Source organism: Phyllostomus discolor, chromosome 4 (genome assembly GCF_004126475.2).
Source record: "Phyllostomus discolor isolate MPI-MPIP mPhyDis1 chromosome 4, mPhyDis1.pri.v3, whole genome shotgun sequence".
Taxonomy (NCBI): domain Eukaryota; kingdom Metazoa; phylum Chordata; class Mammalia; order Chiroptera; family Phyllostomidae; genus Phyllostomus; species Phyllostomus discolor.
Genome location: NC_040906.2, coordinates 14,427,385 through 14,454,222, shown reverse-complemented (window position 1 = coordinate 14,454,222; position 26,838 = coordinate 14,427,385). Strand labels below are relative to the sequence as shown.

Below are 26,838 nucleotides of genomic sequence, written 5' to 3'. Positions count from 1 at the left end.
AAGGAAACTGGGACTCAAATCAACGGTGTGGATCAGAAGGAAGAAAGAAACATTCAACCAGAACAGAATGAAGAAACAAGAATTCAAAAAAATGAGGAGAGGCTTAGGAACCTCCAGGACATCTTCATACATTCCACCATCTGAATCATAAGGGTGCCAGAAGGAGAAGAGAAAGACCAAGAAATTGAAAACTTATTTGAAAAAATAATGAAGGAGAACTTCCCCAATCTGCCAAAGGAAATAGACTTTCAGGAAGTCCAAGAAGCTCAGAGAGTCTCAAAGAAGCTGGACCCAAGGAGGAACACACCAAGGCACATCATAATTACATTAGCCAAGATGAAAGATAATGAGAGAATCTTAAAAGCAGAAAGAGAAAAGGAGAGAGTTGCCTACAAAGGAGTCCCCATAAGACTGTCAGCTGATTTCTCAAAAGACACCTTGCAGGCAAGAAGGGGCTGGAAAGAAGTATTCCAAATCATGAAAGGCAAGGACCTACATCCAAGATTACTCTATCCAGCAAAGCTATCATTTAGAATGGAAGGGCAGATCAAGTGCTTCCCAGATAAGGTCAAGTTAAAGGAGTTCATCATCACCAAGCCCTTAGTATATGAAATGTTAAAGGGATTTATCTGAGAAAAAGAAGATAAAAAACATGTATAGTAAAATGACAGCAAACTCACAATTATTAACAACCACACCTAAAACAAAAACAAAAACAAACTAAGCAAACAACTAGAACAGGAACAGAACCACAGAAATGGAGATCACATGGAGGGTTAGCAACAGGGGAGTGGGAGGAGGAGAGAGGGGGAAAAGGTACAGAGAACAAGTAGCATAAATGGCAGGTAGAAGGTAGACAGGGAAAGGTTAAGAATAGCATAGGAAATGGAGAAGCCAAATAACTTATATGTATGACCCATGAACATGAACTAAAGGGGCGGAATGAGGGTAGGGGGGTTCGCAGGGCAGAGGGGAATAAAGGGGGGAAATGGGACAATTGTAATAGCATAATCAATAAAATATATTTTTTAAAAAGAAAGAATCTTAAAAGTAGCAAGAGAAAAGCAGTTAGTTACCTACAAGGGAATTCTCATAAGGCTGTCAGCTGATTTCTCCAAAGAAACTTTGCAGACTAGAAGGGATGGCAAGAAACATTCAAGGTCATGAAAAGTGGGGACCTACAGACAAAATTGTTCTATGCGGCAAAGATATCATTTAGAATGGAAGGGCAGATAAAGAACTTCTCAGACAAGAAAAAAATGAAAGGAGTTCATCATCACCAAATCATTATTATATGGAAAGTTAAAGGGAAAGAAGATCAAAACTATGAACAATAAACTGGCAATAATCTATCAACAACTGAATCTAAAAAAACAAACTAAGCAAACAAGAAGAACAGAGACATAATCATGGATATAGAGAGGGTTTTGATGGTTGCTGAGGGGAGGGGGTAGGGGGGAATGGGTGAAGAGGTGAGGGGATTAAGAAATACAAATAGGTAGTTACAGAATAGCCATGGGGATGTAAACTATAGTATAGGAAATGGAGTAGCCAAAGAACCTATACATATGACCATGGACATGAACAATGGTGTGGGGATTGCCTGAGGGAGTGGGGGATGCTGGGTGGAGGAAAGCAAAGGGAGAAAAACTGGGACAACTGTAATAGCATAATCAATATAATTTAAAAATAAGTAAAAGGAGACCAAGGAGACATGGCAATAAATGCAAGGTATGATATTGTGTTGGATCCTGGGTGGGGGAAAATGTTACTGTGAAGGGCACTATTAGGACAACTGATAAAATTTGAATATAAATTGTGTATTAAAAAGATTATATCAAGTTTTTTTATTTTAAAAAATATTGTATTTATTTATTTTTAGGGAGAGGGGAATGTAGGGAGAAAGAGAGGCAAAGAAGCATCAGTGCCCGAGAGATACATCAACTGGTTGCCTGTCGCACACCCCCAACAGGAAATTGGCCCACAACCCAGGCACATGCCCTGGGGATTGAACCAGTGAGCTTTTGGTTCAGAGGCCAGTACTCAACCCACTGAGCCGCACACGAGTCAGGACAAATTTCTTGGTTTTTATCATTTTGCTTTGATTACATAAGAGAATGTCCTTATTTTTAGAATATACATTCTGAATATTTTAGAGGTAAAGGGTAATGTTCTCTCCAAATTGTATCAAATGGTTAGGAAATGTAAATAAATAAGAATGAGTACATGAATATATGTTGTGTGTGGAAAGAGAAAGAGAATTATAAAGCAAATGTGAGACACTGTTGGGAAGAAATATGCACAATAAATGTAACAGAAGTTTTCTATGCAACAGATAAACACATTGTAGTATACTCAGATAACTAAACGGAATGAACAGCCTACAAGCAAGCACAGGAATATGGGTGAATCTCATCAACAAAATGAGTAAAAGAAAGTAGAGGCAAAAGAATATATGACATATGATTATATTTATATAAAGTACATGTATATTGTTAGAAATCAAGATAGTGGCTACTTTGGGGGTCAGGGGAGCAGTGACTGGAGGGGTCTTCTGGGCATTGGTAATGTTTTATTTCTTAATCTGGGTGCTGGTTATGTGGGAGTGTTCAATTTGTGAACATTCATTCACCTGTGCACATTTCTGAATGTGTTGTAACATCAAGAAAAAAATTTTCAATACCAAAGTGTATTGATTATCAACATCTGCATAACAAGTTACTCCAAACTTATCATCCTAAAACAACAAATATCCATTATCTCACCTGTTTCTGAGGATCAGGATTCTGGGAGCAGCTTAGCTCGGTGGGAGCCCCTGATCGGGGTCCCCCACCAGGTTGCAATGAAGATGTCAGCCAGGGCTGGCTGCAGTCATCTGAAGGCTTGCGTGGGGCTGGAGGATCTGCTTCCACAATGGTGCATTCGCAAGGCCATTGGCTAGAAGACTCAGTTCCCCACTTGCTGTTGCCAAGAGGCCTCAAGTCCTCATCACACTAACTTCTCTCTACAGCTGCTGGAGTGAAATGAGGACACGACAGCTACTTTCTGTGGAGCAAGTGATCTGAGGGAGTGGGATGGAAGCCACAGCGCTTTCTATGACCTATTGTCAAAAGTCACACTCTGTTACTTCCACTATATTCCATTTGTTAGAAGCAAGTGGCTGAGTCCAGTCCACACCCATGAAGCGAGACATAGCAAAGAATTTGTGGACATACTTTAACCACCACACCAACCTTATCTAATTGAGGCAAAAGAGTTCTTTCAACATTAGAAAAAGAACTCTGAATTCAGAATCACTTATAAATAAGATATAGCTGCATTAAAAATTTGAATGCACAAAGGTTTATTTGTTTAGAAAGCACTGTTGCATTCCACAGACTTCAAGAAGAGGGGGAGATGTCAATGAACAAAACCAGCTTTAATTACAGGAATATTTTTTCTAGTTTAAAGACACTTCAAACAAGTGGGATTAGGAACAGGATGACATTAAAATTAATATAAATTCTCTGCATCAGAATCTCAGCCTATTTCATGAAATTAAAGATGAATATAAATCAGAAAATTTCCACTTAAAAACTAGAGCTTGCTAGAAATTAGAAGAAAAAATCACATCCACCTAAATAAAAATATTTGCTCAAAAAAGAGCTCTTCTAAGTTATCAAATAAGAGTTGACATTATTTGAACAAAAGTCGGAGAACTGTATTTGAAGTTAGGTTTATAGCTACCTCCTTACATTCTCTTGAGTAACCTAACACCAGAGTTTTTCAGTAGCTACAAAAACTTGCGTTAAAAGTACTTACAACTTAACAGTGGCACGTTTATGTATTTTCTTTAAATCACTATTTTTAAAAAGAACAAATAATTTTATTTTCAATTAAGTATATTTTAATTTTTATTTTTTACTTTAATATTTAATTTAATATGCTAATAATTTATATTAAAATAATGTGTATTTAACAATCATATTTTTAAAAGAGTTTTATTTATGTATTTTTAGAGAGGGGGGAGGGAGAAAGAGAGAGAGAGAAACATCAATGTGTGGTTGCCTCTCACGTGGTCCCCACTGGGGACCCGTCCCCGCAACCCAGGCATTTGCCCGGACTGGGAACCACACCAGTGACCCTTTGGTCTGCAGCCCTGCTCCATCCACTGAGCTATACCAGCCACAGCTAACAATCATATTTTTTAAGTTTACAGTTTAACATTTAGTTATGTATTTATTTATGTTTGTCTTTCAAAAGTAGTAAAAATGTTTTCTTTTTTTTTTAAATCATCACCTGAGGACATTTTTTCATCGCTTTTAGAGAGAGAGAAACATTGATCAATTGCCTACCAGATGCGCCCTACCACGGATCAAACCCAAAACCTAAGTGTACTCCCTGACCCGGGATGACACTCACAGCCCTTTGGTGCATGGGGTCGGCTCCAACCAACTGAGCCACCCCGCCAGGGCTGAGCTTTCATTAACTCTAAGCATGGTCCCCACTTTGGTTCAGGCTTTCATCATTTCCTGCCTGGATTATAGCAACAGCCTCCTACCTAGTCTCCCCTCTTGCAATCTCCAAGTTCCTCCAGTCTCTTCTCCGCTACAAGCCACAGTGACTTTCTCAAAATACAAATCCAGCCATGTCACTCCCCTGCTTAAGGTTATCTATTTATGTTAACATTCTCAACACTAACCTGGCCTCCACCCCCTGAGCGGATTTGGCCTCTGCCAGCTCTCCGGCTTCAGTTCTCTTCCAGCCTGCGTGATATACCCTAAGATTCAGAGGTCCCAAGCTTTTTAAAAGTTCATTTAAAGAATCTCGTTCTCTCTTTTCTCCGGGTGTTTTTCTCCGCTGTTTCCTCTGCCTGGAGTATCACCTCCTTCCACCCCGTTCCTTTCTCTCTTGGACTTCACCTAGCCAACACCTCTCTACTCACCCCTCAGGTTTTGGCTTGAATAACACTTGTCAAACCCAGAATGGGATACCTGAAATGTACTGCCACATTACCTTGCCTTTTTCTTTGAATGTATCATCCAGCAACGGGCATGTGGAAGGACACTGGATATATTGTTTGAAAGAAGAAATTAGCTGAATGGCTTCTCCTGGATTTTGGGGAAGGATTGCCCAAGCCAGCTGGTTCATTTTCACTTTAGGTGGGGCTGACTCCTTTCCCCCAAACACAAGACTCAGGCCTGGGCCACAGGCCCTGGCCATAGGGCCACGGGTCAGGGCTCCACAGGTTCCAAGTCAAGGCAATAGGGCACAGTTGGGGCTGAGATTAGGCCTTCTGCTTGAGGAACCAGGAAACGTGTTTTTAATTCCTACTGGCCTTAGAGATGTGAGGGTGGAAGTAGCAAACACATAGGGAAACAGAGCCAAAAGTTGGACTGGGACAGAGAGGGGAATAATGAGAAATGAGTATCCTCCTCATTCCCATTGCGGCCTGCGTTACCCCTCCATTTTGGAGGACACTGCTACACCCTAAGCTCATTCCACCTGTTTACTTGTTCCCCGTGGTCACACTTACGGGGAGATAGAATGTGCCCATCCCCAGGCATGAGAGGCAAGAGGCAGGTGAGAAGCAGAATGTGCAGAAGCTGCAAGACCACAACCTGGTGATCCCTGAGGAAAGGCAGGACGTCATCAATCCAGCGACTCTCGTGCTTCATTCCAGAAATATTGAATAAGCACTCAGAATATTCAAGGCAATGTTTTTCGAAGTGCAGTACATGGCTAACGTGTCAGAATTCTCTTGGAGGCTTCCTACTAAATCAGAAGCTCCAGGGTCCAGGAATCTGCATTTGAAACCAGCTCTGTAGGTAATTCCCATTCAAACTGAAGTCACGCAGTTCTAGGCACTGCGCTGGGTGCTAGGGACCTGACACAGAACAAGGCAGATGCGGTTCACGACTTCCCTGTATATCTGTGTGTGTAAAGAGCTGATTACAATAATAAGGTGGTATGGGTGCGAGAACAGAACTAGGGAGATCGCATAGCCCGTGTGCTTATCCCAAACTGGGGGTGGTCACGGAAGTCTTACAGAAAGGGAACCAAAGCTAAACCTGCAGGATGGATCTGAAGCTCGGGAGAGAAATCTGTACTTCAGAGTACCATAGGAACCGTCAGCTTGTGGAGAGTAAGTGAAACCGTGGCCATAAGCACCATGGCTAGGTACACAGTAAAAAGAGGGCGAAGGACCGACATACGAAAGACCCCAAACCCTGCCAGCCCTCCTTCTCCAACATTTCTTCTGTCCTTGCCTTTGCCGGTCCTTTCGCTCTTCGTGGAGCTAAGCTCGCCACAGGGTAAACTCAAAACCCAGCCTTGAGGTGCAAAAACAAACGGCTATCGGTTCTCCGGGGACGCTCCCCTAGCCGCCCTGCGACTGCGCGAGACGTGCCCGCCCTGCGCGGTGACGTCAGTGCGCCGTGCGCGCTAGGGGAGGAGTGGGAGCCTCCGGCCGGGAGGAGCAGAAGCTCCGGTAAGCCCGGCTGGGCGGGGGAGAGGAAGGGGAGGGGCAGGGAGCCCCCCAGAGTGCAGGGTCGCGGTCTGGTCTCGTGGCGGGAGTCCTAGAGATGCTCAGCATCGCTTCTTCTCCCAGCAGGCCCTTCCCGGCCCGGCAATGGAGTTTCCGGACCTCGGGGCTCACTGTTCCGAGCCTAGCTGTCAGCGCTTGGGTGAGAGGCGGAGCGCGAGGTGGGGTAGGGCAGGGTGGAGAGGGCTTGGAACTGCGGGTGGGCTCCGGGGGACTGGAAATGCCGGAGGGGGCGGGGCTCGAGGTTGAGGCGGTGTCGAAGGGGGCGTGGCTAAGGGTAATGGACTAGGGCTGCGGTGGTTTGTTGCAAATAAGGTGGGTGTTTTCCTTCCCGAGTGGAAGGCTTAACTGACCCGGAACGATGTCAAGTTCCCGCTGGACCTGCAATCTGATGTACTCCCCGCAGATTTTCTGCCGCTCAAGTGCGACGCCTGCTCTGGCATCTTCTGTGCGGACCACATAACCTATGCTCAGCATCACTGTGGATCTGCTTACCAAAAGGTGGACGGGGTGGTCTGAGGGTGATGGGGAAGGGTGAAGGATGCATGCAGAATCCCCGCAATCCCTTTGCCTCCAATTTTCTCTCCTTTATGGTCTTTCTGAGGTTCTTTCAGGACCAGGGATTTGAAGTGGAAGCGGGTCACAGACTGAGCCCTGTTCCTTGACTATAGGATATCCAAGTACCTGTATGCCCACTTTGTAATGTGCCTGTGCCTGTGGCCAGAGGGGAGCCCCCTGACCGAGCTGTGGGGGAGCACATTGATCGAGACTGTCGCTCGGATCCAGCACAGCAAAAACGTAAGGCAAGTGTTGGAGGGGTTGGCCATGACCCAGCTGGGTCTATGGATGCCTGGAAACCGGAGCAGCTATTCTGATTGGGTTGGAAAAGGGGGTCAGAGCCTCAGCAGAGACAAACCTTCCCACTCCACCTCAGATCTTCACCAACAAGTGTGAACGCTCTGGCTGCCGGCAGCGGGAAATGATGAAACTGACCTGTGAACGCTGTGGCCGAAACTTCTGCATCAAGCATCGTCACCCACTGGACCATGATTGCTCTGGAGATGGGCACCCAAACAGCCGGGCAGGGTAATTGCAGCTGAGTCTTCTACTTGCCTTTGGGACTGTCCCATCCTTCTGGAACTGACTCAGCCTTTTTCACTACAAGGTGGGAAGCTTGATCCCTATCCCCTTTGAGTGGGGCAGTCTTAGCTTCAAGTGTGTGTTTTTCCAGATTGCTTGGAGGAGCTCCCTCCCCCCGCCCCACGACTTCCCGGGTAAGGCCTGGGAGGAGCATGCATGCTGACTGCTCTTGGAGACATGTCAAGACTGTTTCTTCCCTACAGGCTTGCTGCCATCGCCAGAGCACAGACTCTGACTTCTACAAGCACCATCCCCAGCCCAAGTCGGACCTTGCCTTCATCTACTTCTCCCAGCAGGTAGGTCTGCCCGTTTCTTCTCTCCCTTTTTCCCCTTCACGCCTCTGATCTCTCCCTCTTGAATATCTGCCTTAGAGCCACAGCCCGGTCTCCGTCACAGACTGCCCCTCCGGTGATTGCTTTGCAGAATGGCTTGGTGAGTTGGGCAGAGGTTGGAGAAACAGAAGCAAATCCACACAGAGTAGAGTCCAAAGCAGTTGGTTTTGTTTCTCCTTCCGCAGAGTGAGGATGAGGCTCTGCAGCGAGCCCTGGAATTGTCCCTGGCAGAGACCAAACCCCAGGTCCCAAGGTACCTACTCTCTGGTGAAAGAGGGTGGGATATGGGCAAGGGCTCTGTTTGGTAGAGGGTCGGTGGGACCACTCAGTCCTGTTGCAAGATAATAGTTAAAAACTTGGCCCAAGATTAAGCTTACTAACTATATGAGCTTTGACCAAGTTCTTTAACCCATTAGGATCTTAATTTCCTCTATAAAATGGGACCATACTAATACCTACCTTGTAGGGTTGTACAGAGATTGAGGTAATACTCAGAAGTACTCAGCACAGTGGTGCCTAACAGATCGGATGTTTACATTTTAGCTATTATTGTCATCCAACTTACGCTGTTCCTCTCCCCCAGTTCTCAGGAGGAAGAAGACTTAGCTTTAGCACAAGCACTGTCAGCCAGCGAGGCAGAGTACCAGCGACAGCAGGTGTGAGGATGGGGTAGAGGCGGGGTCCTGCACGGGGAGGGTGCAAGGAGTTTGGGGCAGGGGAGTGGTTCTCCCGAGTGGTTGAAAGTTTTGGAATGGGGGTTATCCTTTTGTTTGCAGTATGACTGCAGCCCACGGTGAGCTCAGAAGTAAGAACTGTCCCCTCATTTCCTTGACACGGCACCCTGTCTTCCCCTCTCCTTGCTCCAGGCCCAAAGCCGCAGCTTGAAGCCGTCTAACTGCAGCCTGTGCTAGGGCCTTGGGCTTGGGGAGGGAGGCTCACCTGAGGAAGACTGTGGGCCTCACACCTTTAGGGTCCACAGGGAGAGGAGGCCAGGAGCAGCCTGGAGTGAAGACGAGGAGTGACAGAGAGGCTGTCTCCAGGGAGCATTAAGAAAGTCAGCCTGTGGATGGAACTGAGCCAACAGAAGGCCCCGCTGGCCCCTGCGCTGCGTGAGAGGGCAGCCATGCAGTGTTCCCTGGACGGGCCCTCAGAGGATGCTGGCCAGGCCCCACTCCGCCCCCTGCACCGTGTTGTCCCTCCTACACTGGGGTCGCCCCCACGTGTAGGGACAGGGAGGGGCCTGGGAAAAATAAAGGATGTGGATAGTTAATAAGACATCCAAGTGGTGTGTGTCTTTCTCTTTTCCAACCAAAATCAGTGCAGGTCCTGTCAAGAACGCTCACCGGACCTAAGGGTTAAGGCCCACTCCGGTGGGCCACACGGTGAAGTCACTGATCTGAGCACAGTCCACAGCTTTATTTTCTCGGAGAGGGCTTTCCCAAGAGGCCCCTTTCCCTCACTGGAGCCAGCACCGCACCCCCAGAACAGGGTGAAACACGCCAGGGGAGGAGGACAGACACGTTTTCCTGCCCTCTGAGTTGCCGCCCTTTGGGAGGGAAGCGGCCACAACTTTGGTCACCGTGCCTTAGACAGGTTTGGTGTCTTCGGAGACTTCCTCCTGTCCCCCCTGCTGCAGCTGCCACATGTCAGCATACACCCCACCTCGGGACAACAGAGCCTCGTGCCTGCACAGGGAGAAAGTGTCAATTAGCTTTACTACAAGAGTCCTCGCCACCAGTGGGACAACTGTAATAACATAATCAATAAAATATATTAAAATAAAAAAGTCCTCGCCACCAGCTCACAGAGAAGACGGGGCAGGGGTTGGCGAGGGCTCCTCCAGAAACCCCTGGGACTTCACAGCCGTATCCTGGGCCCACCGTGCAGAGGCCCAGCCCTGCCCACTCTGCTACGTCCCTTACCGTCCTCTCTCCACAATGCAGCCATCCTTGATGACGAGGATCTGGTCGGCACTGACCACAGTTGAGAGCCTGAGAAGCCAGAGACCAGTTATGCAGCACGCCAACAGAGGCAGGCCCTGCTGCCCGCTGCGCCGGTCGCATACCTGTGTGCCACTACGATGGTGGTGCGGCCAGTGCAGACTTTGGCCAGAGAAGCCTGGATGGCCCGCTCATTAGACGTGTCCAGTGCTGACGTTGCCTGCAGAGAGGGTCTGGGTGTGACTGCCCCTGTCACCCGAATCCCCCGTGGGAGGAGCATGCAAGCTGCTGGGTGAGGCCTTGGGAACCACAAGTAACCTTGTTTGTGCTTGAGAACTGTGAGGTGTTTTGTGAAACATGGATCTGGGGTATCTCTCCCAGGTGGAAAACAGTGCCCAGCAGGAATGGCGTGTGCACAGGCAGGGTGGGGGAGAAGGGCGAAGGCTGCCCAGGGCCCTCACCTCATCCAGCAGGATGATGTCGGGGGCCTTGAGGATGGTGCGGGCAATGGCGACGCGCTGCTTCTCCCCACCGCTCAACTTCAGTCCCCGCTCACCCACCTGCGTCTCGTACCCTGTGGATATCGCCCACCTCCCAAGTCACACATGATAAACTTGGTTTCTGTGAGCAGATGAGGCAAGGAAGGGACGGAACAGAGGTCAGAGGGAGTAACGGGGCTGAACCAGGTCAGGCAAGCTCACCTTCAGGGAAACCCATGATGGAATCATGGATGCCTGCAGCCTTGGCAGCAGCCTCCACCTCATCGTTCCCAGCCGTGACACGGCCGTAGCGGATGTTGTTGGCAATGGTGTCATTGAAGAGGACGGTGTCCTGGGGTACAACTCCGATGTGAGACCGGAGGGAGATCTGGGTCACCTGGGGCCAAGAGACCACATGCCTTGGCCTGTGAGATTGATTCCCCACAGGCCTGGGAGGTAGGATGGGCCGGTGCGAAGCAAATGGGATGAAAGAAAGGCCCCGGGCAAAATTTCTGCCATCATCACCCCAAATCCTAGCTGTGTGGGCCAATCACTCAACCTCTGTTTCCCAACGATAAGGAGAAAGTCCACCTCCTCTCCCTGCTTCCCAGACTGCCGTGGACCTTTGTGCCCTGGACCTTTGTGCCCTGTACAGACCATTCCTGTGACTCGTGTCCTCGTGTAGGCCCGATGGTGCTAGAAAGGCTGAGGTCTCCTGCCCTGGCTTTTTGCAGAGGTGCATCTCCTCTTCCTGGGTGCTCAGCACTTACATTCGTTAACACACAGGACCCTAAATGACAGTTTTCTCCCAAACAACCTCACCTGTGAAATGTCCTGACCATCTATTCGGATGCAGCCAGAGGTGATGTCATAGAAGCGAAACAGCAGACGCAAAACTGTGCTCTTTCCTGCTCCAGACGGGCCCACCTGTGGCATTGGAAACAGGAAAACCATTCTTGGGCCCACTGGCTTTTAAGGCTTTCTAAGAGACCACCAATGTCCACATTCACTCCTGTGACCCGTCATGACAGGGGTCTCTGACTCCCAGCCTGGGTCACAAGCAACCAGGGGTGCTGGTATAAGGGAAGGTGGAGGAGGCTGTGCCAAGTGGCTGGGTCTCCCCTTACCAGCGCCAGGGTCTGTCCAGGCATCACAGTGAAGGACACATCCTGCAGGGTCTCCCGCCTGCAAGGGACAGTGGGCATGGTCAGCATGGGCAAGGCCTGCTGCACTCCCAGCGCCCCCTTCCAACAGCAGAGCTCCTACTGGGCCCTGACCCTCCCCTGCCTGGGCTCTCTTCCCAAAAAGCAGGGATGAGGGGGCAGGAAGGCGGTGTGTAAGTGGACAGTGGGAAAGGGGGCCTTGGGGTGGCAGGAGGTAAGGGGCTCACCCATCAGCATAGCTGAAATGCACGTTCTCAAACTCAATCCGGCCCCTCTGAAAGCGCAGGGGCCCTGCTCCAGGAAGGTCCTTCACCTGGGAGAGCGCCACCGGTGCACGCCGAGGTCACAGCTCTAGCACTCTCCAGGCACAGGGAACACCATGCAGGCTCCCCCTCCCCAAAACCCCACCCCTCTGGCTTCACTCACTTCTGTCTCCTCCTTCAGCAGGTCGAACATGTTCTCCATGTCAATGAAGTTGGTCTGGATCATCCTGCAATGAGAGTGCTGGTTGGAGCTCTTCTGAAGCACTGGCTGGGAAAACAACGATGAATGCACCTGGCCAGGTGAGGGCCAGGCGTCAGGTTACCTGTAGTAGGTGCCAAACCAGTTGAGGGGCATGTATAGCTGGATGATGTAGGTGCCAAAGAGCACAAAGTCCCCAACCTGTGGAGATCCAGGGAAGAGAACCAAGTCATAACAGGCCTTCGGTGTCACCCTGCCCACCCCAGGAGGCTGGTGGCCCAGACACAGGCTCCAGGCCCCTCTTTCCTGTCCCCTGCACAATCCCCTCACCTGTAGCTTCTGCTCGCTGACAAAGTATGCGCAGAGTAATGAGCCAGCGAGCAGCCCAAGTCCAATCACCAGGTTCTGAGTCTGATTTAGCAAAACCAGCGAAGCGCTTGACTTCCACTCCAAGCCCTGTGGGAATGGTACAGGAGAGAGGATTGTCACACATGTGCTGACCATCACCAAAGCCGACACTGGGTCCAGGGACCTTCAACCTCACAGCCCAGATTGTACTCCTGTTGGCCTGGGCAGCTCCGTAAGGCCAGGTCGTTGCTCTCAGAAGGCCTCAAACTAGCATCCTCACCTGGTATTTTAAGATGGCCTCTCGATAGCGATCCACTTCGTAACCCTCCGCGTTGTAATACTTCACCTGATGAATTCAAAGCACCACTGTTTGACATGGCTGGAGCACTCGGCACCTGGACCGTTGCCTCCAGATCCCCAATCCCTCCTTCCTAATTTTAAACAGCACACCTCACACCCCCCAGCTCCTCAGCAGCCCCAAAGATCCCAGACACACTCCTCCACGTTTCTGTGTCTCACATCACTGCCACTGAGGTCTCTGTTACCGTCTCAAAGTTTAGCAAAGAGTCCACAGCTCGTGCCCGGGTAGCATTCTCCTGAGTGTTCATAGCACGTCGAAACTTCGTTCTCCACTCAGTGACCATGATGGTCAGGACTAGAGAGTGGAAGGAGGAGAGGAAAGGAGGAGAGATCGAAACATCGCTCCCAACAGCAGAGACCGCATGTGTATGTCTGCTACCTACTGCTGCTAACCCTGTACTACAGCCCAGGGACCCAGGTTCTTAGGTAAGAATACCCTAAGCTCCCTGAGGGAAGGGGCTGTGTCCAAGGTATCCCTGCAGCCTGTACAAAGCCTCGTGTATGAAAATGCTTTTAGCCTTGGCTGGGAAGTGGATTTTGGCCTTGGTAGGCTCAGTGGATTGAGTGCTGACCTGTGAACCAAAGGGTCACCGGTTCAATTACCAGTCAAGGCACAGGCCTGGGTTGTGGGCCAGGTTCCCAGTTGGGGGCACATGAGAGGCAACCACACATTAATGTTTCTCTCCCTCTCTTTCTCCCTCACTTCCCCCGTCTCTGAAAATAAATAAATAAAATATATTTTTAAAAAAGATTCTTTTAAAAAAAAGAAAGAAAGAAAATGCTTTGGGGGAACAAATCAAAGCAAGTTGCATCTGCTACACAGTGAGGATTCTCCTTGACCCGTAACCACAATGGGTGTCTAATGGGACCAGGATGCTCTGGTCCTCCATCCAGGCCGAGTTAAGGTTCCCTTGGCAGAGGCGCACGCTCGCCACCATGTGGAGGAATAGCAGGGGACTATTCCAAGCCCACTGATCTACAGCATTCCAAACTGAGTCACCCAAGCAGGTCAGGGCTCACGCCCAAGGGAGTCCTTGAAGAGTTCGGGGAGCTGGTTTCACCCATCAGCACTCACTGAGGTAAAGACTCATGCACAGGAACACAATGAGGCCAAACCAGGCGTTGAAGAACATGCTGAAGTAGACGATGCCGATGATGATGTCGGCCAGCGTGGGGAGAACGTTGAATACCAGGTAGCTGGGAGGGGAGTCAAGGGGCAAAGAAAGGTTTAGGGGCTCCGAGCCAGAATTTCAGTGCAGTGTCTTGTTTTCAGCAGCCACAGGCTGCAGTCAAGCTAAATGCCCTTTAAGAGGTGGGCGGCTAAATGACACACAGCGCGCCCAAGCCACAGAGTGCTCTGGGCCAGTCCTAATGAAGAAAGAAGATCTGCACGCTTGGCTGAGAATACAGCTCCACACCATGTTGTTACTAAAGCAACTCTGGGAGTGATTCCTGTATCATGATACCACTTGTTTTGGGAACAACCCACACAACACCCTTTCAGCTCTGGGACTCCGCACACATACATATAAAAATGCAAAGAAGCAGAACTCATACTAAATGGAGAAGGAGCCTCTGGAAAAGTGAATTCAAGAGATTTGCTCACAGTTTAAGTTATTAGGACAGAATATGTACATTAATCTTATTAGAAAAGGAAAGAGGGAGGAGGAGCAGTTCCTTGGGCTGGGTCTGTTCTGACAGCCCCTCCATCCCTGCTTTTCCAGCCCCGCCCTCCCCCACTCCCTTTCCACAGGCCTGGCACCTGAGCAGTCCGGTGACGCTGGATGTGCCCCGGTCCACGATCCGCAGCACTTCCCCTGTGCGGCGCCCCAGGTGCCAGCGCAGTGAGAGCTCATGCAGGTGGGAGAAGAGGCGCAGCTCCACCCTCCTCGATGTGAACTGCTGCACCTTGATCCACAGGAATGTGCGAAGGTTGCTCACGAAGCCTGGGGAGAACAGGGGGAGTCCTCAGGAGGGCTGAAGGGCCAAGTGACATCGGCCTAGCACCCAGATGTGAAAGGTTGGAAAGCACCAAGGGGCCCAGGGCAGCAATGCCTGGGGGAGGCGAACATCAGGAAGAGGGGAAAGGGTCAGCACCAGCCAGGCTGAGAATCCCTCCTACCTGTACTGCCAGTGCCACCCCCCTGGAGGAACTTGAGAAAGACGTAGGTGGTAACAGTCCAGGCCAGGGAGTTCCAAGGTGCCTTCTCAGTCAGCAAGTTCACTACGGAGAAAACGAGTCAAAGCCCACTTACGGCCCCTAGGACTCTCTTCAGAAGAGGCTGCCCCAGGCACCAGCCACAGCTTCTTTCTGACCACCCAGCTTCCGACTCTGTCACCCTACATTAGAGCGCCCCCAGGTGAGGGTCCCCCCACCCACCAGGCCAATGAAGGGCCAGGGCATGGAGCTGTCCCTCCTTCTCCCCCTCACCTATGTCCCTATAGAAGATGGGGACCAACAAGTTCAGTCCCCGGTCCAATCCCATGAGCCCCAGGCAGATGACCACGACAAGTTGCAGAGCTGGACTCCCCTGGGGCCACAGGTAACCACTCAGCAGGCGGAGCTTCCTGCCAAGGTCTCGCCAGGTAGACTGTGGTGGCCCCTCTGTCCCCTGAGCCTAGGGTAGTGAAGCACATAGGAGAGGGGAGCTCGGAAATCAAAAAGAAGTGCACTAGCCAGAAACCTCCCAGGAAAAATGCGTGGGATTATGGCTCCCAGGGGACTATTAGGCATTTTGGACCCATATGTAATCCCGGATGGGGTCAGAAAGGCTGACTCAGTACAATGTGACACTTGGGAAAGAGAGAGTTTACTATGGTGGGAAAAATGATGGCAGAGGTGAAGGCAGATGCTAAGATTCCGATATCAAGGTGTACCTGGCTCCTCTCTACATCTTGGTCCTCTTCATTGACCTGAAAGGTGTATGCCTGGGGACGAAGTCCAGGGGCCCAGAGCCCCAGGACAAAAAGCCCTCCAGAGACCACATACCGCAGCACCCACAGGCTAAACTGAACCTAGAATGAAAAATGTGGGGAGAGTATCAGACAGGGCCAGATGCCATTGTTACTACTTATAACACAGTTAGGGACTGCTATAGGGCATGCATCCAGGTCCATCTCAGGGGCCCAGCAACTAACAAGCTGAAAAAAAAAAAATCCCCACAATGACTCAGCACAGACACACCCCACCAGCTGGCTATCAGCTTCCAGCCAGTGCCAGCCCCTCCTGTCTTCCCTTTCTTAGAGTCAGCCCTATGCGAGGAGCCAGTATGATCAGCCCCTGCCACCCACGCTTTCCCTCTCCCCATGAGGTCCCTCACCTGCTGGCCCAAGTCTGCCCTTGCCCACCACCACTGTGGGCTGTTCCAAGACACCAGGGCCAAGTTCTCGGCTGCAAACGCCACAGTCCAGAGGAGCAGGAGACCCGGGCTGTGACTGAATTTGATCCAGGCGCCCATTGCTAGCTTCTGCCGTGCCTGGCTCCGTTCCACGACGAGCAGCCCTAAGCCACAGGCGCTGGCCAGAGTCCCCAGTATGGAAGCCAGCAGCAGGTAACCTGGCAGCGGGGCCCCCTGGGCAGTGCCCAGTCGACCAACCAGGCAGGCTAGAGGCAATGCCACCTGAAGTGTGGCCAGAAGGAGCTGCAGCCCGTAGGGAGCGACATGAGGGCCGGCCCCCCAGGACAGCACTTCGGCAACATCTGGCCGCTCCCGACGCTTGCAGGGAAGGGCCAGCACCAAGGCCAGAGCCCCCAGGGCCATCAGCATCGAGGGCATGAGCGTGAAGAAGAAGCAGGGACTCAGGCCACCCTTCACCCAGGCTGGCCCCGCAGGCCCTTCAGCCTCGCAGTAGTTGCCCACAGTCACCATGGCAGTGCGTGGCCGCAGGCTGAGGCTGCAGGGACTGCGGGACCAAAGAACGAAACCGGCCGCTGGGGAGGGTCACGGACGCTGGGGATGGGGAGTCTCGGGTCATGGAGCCGCGGGGTCCGCTGTCAGGGATGCACGTGGACTCAGCCACACCGCCCACTCGCTTCGCGCACGCGCCACCACGCACTCACGCAGGGCACGTATGCCGTCTTCTCCCGACTGCGCCTTGCTCCCGGCTCAGGACTCTCTCGGGCAAGTTCCCGGCGACAGGAATGGTCAGTGTCTGACTCATGCGCTGTAATTCGCAGCAGCCCAGCCCACCGTGACTGCCTCCAGTCCCTACCCAGGGTCCCCATTGGCCAAATGTCACCGAAGGGGCGGGGCAAGTGGTATACACAAGGGGAAGGCAAAATAGACCGGCGGAGGCAACTTGGTCACGTGCTGGGAGCGGGAAATCTGACCGCCAGTCTGGCTGGAGACCTTGACCTCCAAGGAGTCACGGATCGGAAATGGGCGTTCCGCTAAGCCAGCTAGCTCAGTGTGTCCGAGCCACTGCTGGGCCCACTTCCCTACAGGGCCCGTTCTGGTCCCAAGCCACTTGGAGGGATCACACACACTTAATTCTTCTGGTTCCCAGAATTGTAGCCGCGCGAAACGACAAAGCCACAACCTGGTCAAAGTCCCTTCTTTATTAAGGGTTATCAAGCTGTACACGGTCCCCACCGCTTTCCGCTGTGAGTTCAGGAAGCTGTGAGCTCCGGGAGGGCAATTCACTCTTCACCCGCAGAACAGAGCTCAGTGAGGGTGGGGCGGAGGGTGAGAGCTGAGTCCCAGCATGCAATGCGGCAGCCCAAAGCCTAGGGTGAGGCCATCCTGTCGCCCCTTTGTTCCCCTCTAGGGGACAGCCGGAGGCAGGCCACAGCTCTCGCTGGGAGGTAGACAGACCAGGGCACTCTCCAACCCTGTCCCTTGTGCAGGTGAGGGGGAGGTGGGTGGTACAATAAGCAGTAATGGGGCACAGGAAGGCCTCAGTCTCCCAGGGCCCCATCCGAAAAATTGGACAGGGCAGCAAAAAATTTCCATCCTGCTCCTGCAATTTAGAAAACTTCCCTCTTAGTGTCAAAAGATAGCATGAGAGGAGCTGGGAGCTAGGACCTGTGCGCCAACGCAAATCAAACGCTGAAGAGAAGGGGAGCAAGCGAACAGAACCAGAGCAAGCAGCACACATGCCAGTGATGTGCAGGAAGGAGAGGGGTGAGCAGGCTGCAGCACTGGGAGAGAACTGGGGGTGAGGTAAGGGCCACAGCCTGAGCTGCTCATCTTTTCGGGGCCAGGAGAGGGAGGCCGCAGAGGTTGAGGGTCCAGGCCCAACCCCCCCATTCCACAGTTGGCACAGGTTCTCCCTGCTTGGCAGCTTCTGTGGTGGGCAGTCCTCTGGAGATTTGCAGGGGTGGATGCAAAGGTGGCAGTACCGGGACTGGGGACCAGTTTCTAGCACCACACTCTGAGCCACGGGGGTTCCTGGGGATGAGCTTGAGTCCTGTGTGCCCTGGTTCCTAGGCCCCCAATTTCTCTCCTAGGGCTGTGGTGAGCCCACTGTTGGCACCTCCCTTGGCCAGGCACGGACACACAAACACCACACGCGTGGAGCCAGGCAACACTCAGAGAAGCCCTCCATGGCGGGCGGAGGGGATGGCAGGGCAACAGAGGCCTCCATCCTGGGGCACAGGGACGCTCGTCAGCCTTGTCTATACCTGCAGAGAGAAAAGGGTTGGTAGTGGAGACTGTCTTCAGCTGTTCACAGAAGTGTGGACATAAAGGAAAAGGAAACCTTGATTCTTGGGGAGGTAAGTGAAGGAGAAATCAAGCCCTGGATTTCAGAGCAGATAGGAAAGAAAGAGGAGTATACTTTGGAGGGAAGGGTGCAGTATCTGTGCTTGAGAGGCCCACCTCTCTTTACGTGAGAAGCCTTGACCTCAGCCTAGAAGTTCCTACTTCTAGCGTTTGTTACCAGGCCCCAGAGTCCTTACCTTGTGCACCTGAGGGGGAAGCTCATCCTCCGAGCCCTCCTCTGGCACGGGCTCTGGGTGCCTTGACACTGACTGTCCATCTTCAGCCCACCCTCCAAGCGGTAGCCGGGAGAGGTGAGAGGGAGCCCTGGGCACTGTGCCAGGATCTAGAGACACAAATAAATATACTCTTAGAATGAATGCAAACAGGAATGAGGACAAGGGTTCTGGGGCTTCCCTGGGTGATGGTAGGGAGGAGTTACTCTCCTTGGCCTGGTTCCTCTGACCTTTCTTTTCCGAGAGGCCCCAAAAGAACCACCCTTCCCTGAAGGTTGTGTCCTCTTGTATGCCCACTGGATACCTGTGATGCCCCCGTAGCGTTTCTGGAAGCCCCCTTGCAGGGCAGTGGTCTCAGGTGCTCCAGGCCGGGGTGCGGCACAGGGATAGCTGGCAGAGCGGGGGATAGGTTGGGGGGCTCGGGCCCCCTCTGCCCCCTCTTCAGGGGCACTCTCCCCACTCTCATCACTTTCCCGGCGGTGCCACACGTGCCGCTCCGGTTCAGCCTGAGCCTGCTGCTTGTGGAGCTGAGAAGTGGGGTGCTCATTATTTGGGATGGAAGGATAATCTGTCTGAAACAGCTGCTTCCCACCATGGTGTCAGCCACTTCCTACTTACACCACCTCACCAAGAGTCACTGACCCAGAGTACCTATTGTGCTAGTAGTTCGTAACATGCACTTGATGTTTCACGGGTTGACTTCTTAGCAGACCCCTGACTGAGCCGCTGCACCGGTCATAGTAGCACTCATTGTACATGGGCATTTGTTTCAAGAACAAACTGCACATCTAAGTGCCACGCACTCTTTTAGGTGCTGGGTGTATAGCAGGGAAAAACAGACAGAGATCCCAGGCCTTGTGGGGCCAATACACCGGGGAGGGAGAAGGGCAGACAATAAACAAATAGATAAGGAAAAAATACGATATGTCAGATGGTGCTAAATACTATGGAGGAAAAGGTAGCAGGGAGATTCAGAGGGGTAAACAATAGAGGCTTTTACTCAAGGCGGCCAGAGACGGTTTCATGGAAAAGGTAAGTGCAGAGACCCGGATGTGGAGGAACCATACAGTATCTCAGGGAAGGGGATCCTTGCAGGGGAAACCACAGTGTGTAAAGGCCCTGGATGAGAATAAGCTTGGCTAAAAGGCTAGTAAGAGGGTGTATGTTGGAATGGAGATTACAGAGCAGGTAAATGACAAGAGCAGGGATTTGAATCTACATCTTGCTTCTCCATGTCTAAAACCCTCTATTTTTTTTCCACCATAACAAGGACCCAGCTTTGTCCTCTATTCCAGGGGTCCCCAACCCCCAGGCCGTGGGCTGGTACCATCTGTGAGCTGTTAGGAACTGGGCCGCACCGCAGGAAGCGAGTGGCCTGCAGCAGGCAAGCAAGCAAAGCTTCGCCTGCATTACCACCTGAACTCTGCCTCCTGTCTACCATCCCCCCGCCCCCATCTGTGGAAAAATTGTCTTCCATGAAACCGGTCCCCGGTGCCAAAAAGGTCGGGGACAGCTGCTCTAGTCTATTTTCCAACTGCCGCCTTGGTTCTATGGCCCTGCCCCTTGCTGCCCACTCACCTGGTGCATGTAGAGGGCGTGCAGGCTCATCTCAGTGGATGCGTATTCTGACAGCACCAGGCTCTGCAGCTGTCCTTCCCACACGCTGCTCCCGGAGCTGGCTGTCCTGGCGTCTACCCTGTCCCCCAGCACAGACATACGGCAGTCATCAACATTTCTGAGACCCACACGAGTTGCTAGGTGCCGTACTGCCATGCCCCCCAACTTGGCCCACCTCTACTCACCCCGAGCCTGTCATGGTGCTAGTAGCCCGGCCTGTGGGAACCTGACCAGGCTGCAGAGGGGAGAAGGAGCGCAGGGCAGAGGCAACTTCAGCTCTGTGCCTGGAACCTTGGAGGTCTCTGGGCAGTGAGGGTCCCCGGCAGGATGAGCCAGCTACCACATTTGCAATAAGGCTCAGTGGCTACGAAAGAAAGGGGCGAGTAGAATTCTCAGGGCAGGAGGGAGACCTCTGGGCCCCCCCACTATTCTGCACTCAGGACCCAATGGCACAGACTGAACAGACAGAAGGAAAACTATAGGGTGGGCCCTTCCACCCCACGCCTAGTCCTCAACTCCAGTTCCTGGAGTCCACTCGGCCCATCCGCTCCCAGTCCCCAGGAACACACCTCAGACTCAGATTGTAAGGACTGGATGGATGTAAAGAGGGCATTTTCAGGAAGAAGACCCCCTTGGGCAAGGCCCGCAGCTGCTCCGTCCCGCTGAACCTGTTCCTTGAGGAAACCCAGGAAGGCTGTGCTCTCACGTGGCGGCTGCCAGCCAGGGTTGGTGATGGCAAAGTGCATGAGTGACAGCTCTGTCTTCCCATCCTCGGCTTGTTGGTACACGGAGGCCTCGGTCTGACCAGCAGATAACCACTGCACAAGGGAGGCTACAGTGAGGACGGTCCGCTCATGGGAACCCTTTTGTGCTTTTCCTGCTGGGGAGAGGCCCTGCCCCTGGAGGACAGAGAGCGCAGCACACTGCTCTGTCTTGTCCAGGGGCCCTGGTGCCTACCCCAGGAGTGGCCACATGCTGGGCTAATTGCTTGGTTTGTGCTTTTCTCAAGGGAGCTTCTTGGCCAAGGGTTCAAGTTTAGGGCTAAAATCCAGCCCAGGCTCCTGTTTATCAGGCAGTGCGTGCCCTGGTACAGGGCTGCCCTTTTGTGATGCGTTGGCTCAGAAGGGGTGCCTTTTCGCAGTTTGCCAACACCACCTTTCGCCACCTGCCCCCTTCCTCTCCCAGTACCTGGGGATGCCCGTGCTGGCGAACATCCATCTGGGCAAAGGAGCAGGTATCTCCAACACCGACGACCTCCACGGTGAAATTACGGAAGAAGTCTATAATCTCCAGGGCCCTCGGACGCAGGCAGAAGATGAGAATGAGGGGTGTGACAATGGGGCTCAGTAACTCCTCCAAGATGAACACCTGAAAGGGAGGGGACCAAGGTCATGACAGCAGGAGGGACCCCAGCCCTCACCACCGAGCTCCCAGCCAGCTTCTAGCAGGCCCTAACTCCAACTCCACTCACTGCCTTGTACTGGAAGAGCTGGGCAAACTCGTCCCGGGTCTGCGAGCGGTGGGCATTACCCTGCCAGTGGTCAGGCATGTAGTGGATGTGAGCGAGGATCACGCGGAGCAGCTGCTCGGGGCAGAACACCATGTGCTGGTCCGGGATAAAGGATCTATGGGGTCGGGGTTATGGTGAGAGGTCAGCCTTGCCAGAGAACGCTAGTTGGCTTGCTCCCACCTGCTACCCTGCCCACCTGCACACGGTCACAGTGACCCCCAGGAGTGTAACGGTGGTGAGGACGTGCTCCACGGCTAACACATCTTCGTCGTAGATGGTGAGGGCAATAAGCACAGCCAGGATGGAACCAGCAAAGAAGGCACCATTCTTGGCCAGCAGTGTCAGCAGAGGTGACAAGAAGCAATTCATGTACTTGGAGGCGGGCTTGTAGCCACGGTTCAGGCGGGACTGCAGCTCATGCTCCAGCTCGTTGAAGTGGCGGAGGTAGCAGCGGCCATACAGTGACCAGCAGCGTGCTCCCAGGGCCCCTGGCTCCCGCTTCAGCACCTCAGCGTAGCTGAAGAAGGCGTAGAGGATCTGCCAGATGAGGATGAGGGGGCACAGCAGGAAGTTGGCAATGCCAATCCACAGGATGCGGTTGCTGAGGCGCTGGGCCAGCTCTAGCCGTTGCCCCCCACGCTTGTACTCAGCCTTGAGGCTCCATTCATTGAGAAACAGAGAGCCAGGTCCCCAGAAGAGGATGAGCTCGAAGTTGTACTTGAGGCCACGGGTGAAGAAGACAACTTCCCCGAGGCCGGGCAGGCGGAAACGCAGGGGCAGGAGGGATTTGTTCACCAGCGCCACCATGTAGTTCTGGAAACGGAGGATGCGGTGGTAGATGTCCAGCTCTGTCAGCTCACGCTTGTGGATGCAGATCTGGTGCTCCTTCTGGGTCTGCACAATCCGGGCCTGCACTTCCTGCCACGTGCAGTATGGAAGGGCTGACTGTGGGGTGGGGAAGAGACGAGGTAAGGAAGATGGGGTAGTTGGCCTGACCCCTTGCCCTGCATTAGCTGGGAGGGTCGGGTGTCCTATGCTTAGCTGAGTGGAGCCCTTAAGCAGACACTCCCTGACCTGCCAGTGGCGGCCGAGGATGCCCGATGCCTGGGAATACGCCCCACCCTTCCCAAGCTGCAGGAGATGGCCTGGGCTGTGGTGCTAACTGCCTCACTTCCCAGTCTCACCATGGGGATGCGCAGAGCATGCAGGTAGAAGGAGTGGATCTCCCAGTAGCAGCAAATGTTATAGATGAACTTGATAAGCCGGTGGACCCAGAAGACACCAGCAATGACCAGGATGGTGATGAGGGAGCCATTTTCCTGAATCCTGGTGGAGGAAAGAAAGGGGAAAGAGGGGTGCCCTTAAGGAGTCTTGGCAGACATACTGCTTTGCTGGAGGATCCAGTGAGGCTGAGCCCGAGCCCAAGTCTGTGTTCTAAGGTATGAGTTACTGCCTCACATTCCACTCCATTCCCCACCCGCTAGCAGAACTATAGGCTCTGATGCCCTTTGAACGGTGGTGGCCCTTACCTGGCACTACAGACTTGGGCAGGCAAAAAGGCATCTGGCAGAGTGACCTTGACGGGCTCGGTAGGGTGGAGACTGTGGTTCACCATCTTGTTGGCAAATAGGATGTCATAGTCCACACAGCTGACCAGAAAGGTGGTGAAGGCAACCACAAAGAGGAACTGCCTGGGGAGTTGGGAAGAGGCGTACAGCCGAGAGTCAGCGAGGTGCCCGTGAAATAAAGTAGGAAAGAGAGAAGTCTGGAAGCTGCAGAACATGATTACGGAACAGCCTCTGGGGAATGGAAGGGCAGGAGAACTCCCAGCGGGCTACCTCTACTGCTTAGCTCCACAAACAAGCTCCTATTTTTTTTTTTCTTCTTAGCCTCAGGCCCCACAGAATCAGTCTGCTTCCCCACCTCAGCGTAATCTCTGCCACAGCTTACAGGACTCTCTCAAAAGCCTTGTGATTGTTGTCTCTGGACCCCGGTCCCTGCTTTCCTTCTGATCTGGTGGATACTGGGGAGGGAGGGGAAGGTTTCCTAATCCCTTCCTCTTTGGCAAGGCCACAGGGCTCCTTCCTCTTAGGAGGCTCTCTGCCCAGCAGCAGGCCTAAGGTGCAGCCAAGGCAGAACAGAGACACGTTTCCCAAGTGGGTGGCATCTCTGAATGAGCCATGCCCATCACACTGGAGCTCTGAGGAAGTGATTGAGTCTGAGTTATCTTCATGGAAGAGACAGAACTTGGAAAGTTTTCCTCACATGGAAGATAAAAAAAAGGTGAAGGTTGTAAATTTTGGTGCCATTCCCAGTCCCTACAAAGGTCTGCTGAATATTGAGCCCAGGACTGAGAGGCGGGTAGGGTCAAGGCTGAGGTCAAGGAGAGGAAAGACTGAGATGTATTCCGTCACCAAATCATCCATCCCTTTTTATACTTACATGAGCTCAAAGATCTCCCCGATGAGCATGCAAGTGAAGCCATTCTTCTGGTGTAGATTATAAACGTGTAATTCTTAAGAAAAAGTGGTTGGTAGAGATAGCAATGAAGAGCACAGCCTTTGGTGTCTCATACCTGAGCTTAAGTCCTAGCTCTAGGACTTTCTAGCCACGTGACTTTGCCCAAGTACTTAATCTCTAAGCTTCCCTCTGTAGTGGTGGGTTGGGAATAATAGCACCTTCGTCAAAGGATTATTAGGTCTAAGACAATGCATGTAAAGTATTTCACACAGAGGTGACACAGAAGGAGTCAAAAGACATTATTATGGTTATTAGAATCCCATCAAAATGGAAGATCACCCTTGGAGAGTTTCCTTATAAATTAACACCACAAAGTGAAAGGAACATAGCTCTTGGTAAACATGAGCCATCACTATCTACAATGACCATTACTTCCTCATCTCCTTTTAGCCTCAAGAGTTCCATCCCTCTTCCAGGGACTGTAGTCAAGCCCACCCAAATTTCCCAACAGGGGCCCTGCTCAGAGAGGGGCTAAAGGTCCCAGAGCTCCAACACAGAGACACAAAGGATATTCGAGAGAAGAAGAGGTCAAGGTTTTCGATGTGGTGCCAAGGTGCTGCGTGCACAAGAGCAGAGATGTCAGAGCCCTGAAGGAACACCAGCCCTTTGCTCCCGCAGTGTTCCTCCAGCAACTCTCCCCCGTGCCCCAGCTCTGGCTGTCATGGCCAAGGACTCACACTTGCTCCCCTCAGGGACGTGCACCAACGGGTCCTCCTCTCCTGGGGGTGAATCGCTGTAGGAGGCCTCCAGGCGCTGGTATTCCGTGTCAAACTGCGCCATCACCACCGCCCCCTATCCACCTTATCCACCTGTCAGGAACAGGGAAGAAAAGACCCTGGGTCGGCCCCTGGTGCTGCTCATCTGCTGCCCTGCCTCCTAAATCAACAGTGAGAAAGAATCTTTGGTCCCCACTACCAGTCTTCTTGGCTCAAAGGCAGAGGAGGAGGAGGAATGAAAGGAGAGCAGCAAGCTCAGGGCTTGGGAGACCTTAACTGACCAACGAGATCAGTCATTCCTAGAGCCTTTACACTCAGCCAAAAAAGTCTGAGAAGCAGTTCTTTCTCGGAGCCTTTACTGAGTGTCTGTTGGAGCTTTACTGGCCTGAAGCCACACTCTGCCCCTTTGGGTGGGGGCTGTTTCATCTTCGATTAGTGGAGAGAAGCAGCCCTCCACCTGCCTTCCTGGAGAACCTGGTCTCCCAAGAAACTGGATGTTTGGAAGCGCTTTGCAAACAAAAGTTTGAAAAATAAGCACATGGCCTTACCAGCTCCATGGACAGTGTCTGCTCTACTCCAGCCCTTGATGCCCTCGCTGTGCAGCTGCTAGAAGAGAAGGTGTCAGGCTCCAGCGTAGGGAGTGGGGACAGAAAAAAAACCCAGCGTTCCCAGGCACCCACCCACCCCTCCTCCCCAACTAAGAGGAGGCCAAACATGGGGTAGGGGGGCATCGTTCCAGCCTAGGGTTATGCATTGGCCCATTTCCTCCGGTAGCTCTGTACAGGGCCACCCACTCAACTCAACAAGAGGCTCACTGGAAAGCTGTGAAGACTGAGCCGGTACAGGTCTGAGGTGGGAAGGCCCCTCTGAACTGTTTCTCCACGGCTCCACCTCAGCCCCAGAAATTAGGCCAACAGGGTCCACTAAGCGCGAAACCCGAAACCCAAGGTGAGAGTCATTTCCGAAGAAGCCCTTCCTGGTCGACCCCTTCCCCTGCTTCCCTGGCACCGAAGGGCCAGCGGGCAGGCACAGCTCCTGGATGGGGAGTCCTGACACAGATCCAGGGCAAACTGTGTGTTCCGTAAGTCCACGAAGCCAGGCATGGTCTGGGTGGCACTCACCCAGTCCTGGAGTCCTGGAGCCCTGGAGCCCTGGAGCCCCGGAGTCCCGGAGCCCTGGAGCCCAGCCCAGCCTGGCCCGGTGGGATTCCCCGGGTTAGCGAGAAAACCGGGTCCAAAGGAGCTGACCAAACCCTCGGAGCTCACCACTCACCAGGGCAATGTGAACCCAGGGCCCATGGAACCCCGGCCGGCCCCGCCTGGCTCAAGGGTTCCTGCAGATGTTGGAGGAAGGAGCCAGTCCGACAGCCGGCCCCCAGGTGGACTGGGTTGCTTCCCCACACCCAGCAGCCACTACCCGAGCCCAGGGCGCCCCAGGGTCGCCCGTCACCAGGCCAAGGGCTCGGTTCCCCACAGCGGACAACCTTGCGCGCGGGCCCGCTGCCCGCGCGCGCCCCTGCCGGCGCGCCCCCGCTATCAAAACATTCCGGCAGCGCGCCTGCGCCCCGCCCGCGGCGCCCCTACCCCCGTTACCCGCCGCGAGCTCACTTAGGTCTCCGCGGACACCCTTGATCAGGTCGGCCCGAGCCCTGAGACAACCAGTAACCGGTCTCGCGTTTCACCTCAGGAATCGTGACCCGGGTGATTCCAGGGGCTCCGACAGCTCCGTTGGGCTCGACCTGATCCCGAGAGCTAGGCCCGGCGTCTGCCACTCACTGTCACCGCAGCCAGCCT

At 52.9% G+C, this 26,838-nt stretch overlaps 4 protein-coding genes across 13 annotated transcripts in view; 1 reads left to right on the top strand and 3 right to left on the bottom strand.

The window, feature by feature from the left end:
• SLC23A3 (solute carrier family 23 member 3) overlaps window positions 1–5,891 on the bottom strand; it is a 31,164-nt gene extending 25,273 nt beyond the window's left edge. The window contains exons 1-2 of the mRNA XM_028510037.2: window positions 5,879–5,891; window positions 5,797–5,799 (exon numbers count right to left, since the gene is read on the bottom strand). The gene's annotated coding sequence lies outside the window, so the exon portion shown is untranslated. The remainder of the gene's footprint in view (window positions 1–5,796; window positions 5,800–5,878) is intronic.
• A 496-nt stretch (window positions 5,892–6,387) lies between these two features.
• ZFAND2B (zinc finger AN1-type containing 2B) lies at window positions 6,388–9,265 on the top strand. Of its 3 annotated transcripts, none has more exons than XM_028510573.2 (10): window positions 6,388–6,469; window positions 6,593–6,665; window positions 6,930–7,024; window positions 7,195–7,326; window positions 7,458–7,609; window positions 7,867–7,959; window positions 8,035–8,095; window positions 8,181–8,248; window positions 8,579–8,651; window positions 8,862–9,265. In XM_028510573.2, exons 2-10 carry the CDS (start codon window positions 6,611–6,613, stop codon window positions 8,904–8,906), a joined length of 774 nt encoding a protein of 257 aa, XP_028366374.1. In that variant the 5' UTR covers window positions 6,388–6,469; window positions 6,593–6,610; the 3' UTR covers window positions 8,907–9,265. The 3 variants fall into 3 exon arrangements, with proteins under 3 accessions (XP_028366374.1, XP_028366375.1, XP_028366373.1); XM_028510574.2 differs by having other exon boundaries at window positions 6,389–6,469; window positions 6,590–6,665; window positions 8,966–9,265; XM_028510572.2 differs by having other exon boundaries at window positions 6,390–6,469; window positions 6,590–6,665.
• Window positions 9,266–9,390: 125 nt separating this feature from the next.
• On the bottom strand, window positions 9,391–16,987 carry ABCB6 (ATP binding cassette subfamily B member 6 (Langereis blood group)). Of its 2 annotated transcripts, XM_036022817.1 has the most exons (20): window positions 16,808–16,937; window positions 16,068–16,650; window positions 15,625–15,762; window positions 15,179–15,365; window positions 14,870–14,971; window positions 14,510–14,693; window positions 13,823–13,944; window positions 12,933–13,042; window positions 12,668–12,733; window positions 12,370–12,495; window positions 12,164–12,240; window positions 12,004–12,067; window positions 11,805–11,890; window positions 11,542–11,599; window positions 11,237–11,341; window positions 10,637–10,811; window positions 10,397–10,509; window positions 10,061–10,155; window positions 9,918–9,986; window positions 9,391–9,680 (listed from the first exon to the last, which is right to left on the bottom strand). In XM_036022817.1, the coding sequence occupies exons 1-20, from the start codon at window positions 16,906–16,908 to the stop codon at window positions 9,581–9,583; spliced, it is 2,661 nt and encodes an 886-aa protein (XP_035878710.1). In that variant the 5' UTR covers window positions 16,909–16,937; the 3' UTR covers window positions 9,391–9,580. The 2 variants fall into 2 exon arrangements, with proteins under 2 accessions (XP_035878710.1, XP_035878711.1); XM_036022818.1 differs by lacking the exon at window positions 16,068–16,650 and having other exon boundaries at window positions 16,808–16,987.
• Window positions 16,988–17,286: 299 nt separating this feature from the next.
• On the bottom strand, window positions 17,287–26,837 carry ATG9A (autophagy related 9A). Of its 7 annotated transcripts, none has more exons than XM_028508519.2 (16): window positions 26,653–26,837; window positions 25,594–25,651; window positions 25,007–25,138; window positions 24,842–24,885; window positions 24,252–24,316; window positions 23,339–23,500; window positions 22,994–23,135; window positions 22,006–22,754; window positions 21,771–21,924; window positions 21,488–21,667; window positions 20,869–21,117; window positions 20,485–20,663; window positions 20,261–20,378; window positions 18,987–19,209; window positions 18,647–18,792; window positions 17,287–18,370 (listed from the first exon to the last, which is right to left on the bottom strand). In XM_028508519.2, the coding sequence occupies exons 3-16, from the start codon at window positions 25,107–25,109 to the stop codon at window positions 18,365–18,367; spliced, it is 2,520 nt and encodes an 839-aa protein (XP_028364320.1). In that variant the 5' UTR covers window positions 25,110–25,138; window positions 25,594–25,651; window positions 26,653–26,837; the 3' UTR covers window positions 17,287–18,364. The 7 variants fall into 7 exon arrangements, with proteins under 7 accessions (XP_028364320.1, XP_035878712.1, XP_035878714.1 ...); XM_036022819.1 differs by having other exon boundaries at window positions 25,594–25,648; window positions 26,653–26,821; XM_036022821.1 differs by having other exon boundaries at window positions 26,727–26,821.
• Between the last annotated feature and the right edge of the window lies 1 nt (window position 26,838).

Bases quoted from the DNA above. Each gene is read 5' to 3' on its own strand.
- ZFAND2B (XM_028510573.2), top strand. From the start codon at position 6,611: ATGGAGTTTCCGGACCTCGGGGCTCACTGTTCCGAGCCTAGCTGTCAG. The intron at 6,666-6,929 runs GTGAGAGGCGGA...TACTCCCCGCAG, and splicing joins GCCTAGCTGTCAGCGCTTGG to ATTTTCTGCCGCTCAAGTGC. The intron at 8,096-8,180 runs GTGAGTTGGGCA...CTCCTTCCGCAG, and splicing joins TTGCTTTGCAGAATGGCTTG to AGTGAGGATGAGGCTCTGCA.
- ABCB6 (XM_036022817.1), bottom strand. From the start codon at position 16,908: ATGAGTCAGACACTGACCATTCCTGTCGCCGGGAACTTGCCCGAGAGA. The intron at 15,763-16,067 runs GTGAGGGACCTC...TTTTCATTCTAG, and splicing joins GGGCAGACTTGGGCCAGCAG to GTTCAGTTTAGCCTGTGGGT. The intron at 10,156-10,396 runs GTGAGGGCCCTG...CCCTCTCTGCAG, and splicing joins ACATCATCCTGCTGGATGAG to GCAACGTCAGCACTGGACAC.
- ATG9A (XM_028508519.2), bottom strand. From the start codon at position 25,109: ATGGCGCAGTTTGACACGGAATACCAGCGCCTGGAGGCCTCCTACAGC. The intron at 21,925-22,005 runs GTGGGCAGGGTA...CCGACCCCATAG, and splicing joins GTCACTGTGACCGTGTGCAG to ATCCTTTATCCCGGACCAGC. The intron at 19,210-20,260 runs GTGAGTGGGCAG...CCCACTTCTCAG, and splicing joins ACGCCCTCTACATGCACCAG to CTCCACAAGCAGCAGGCTCA.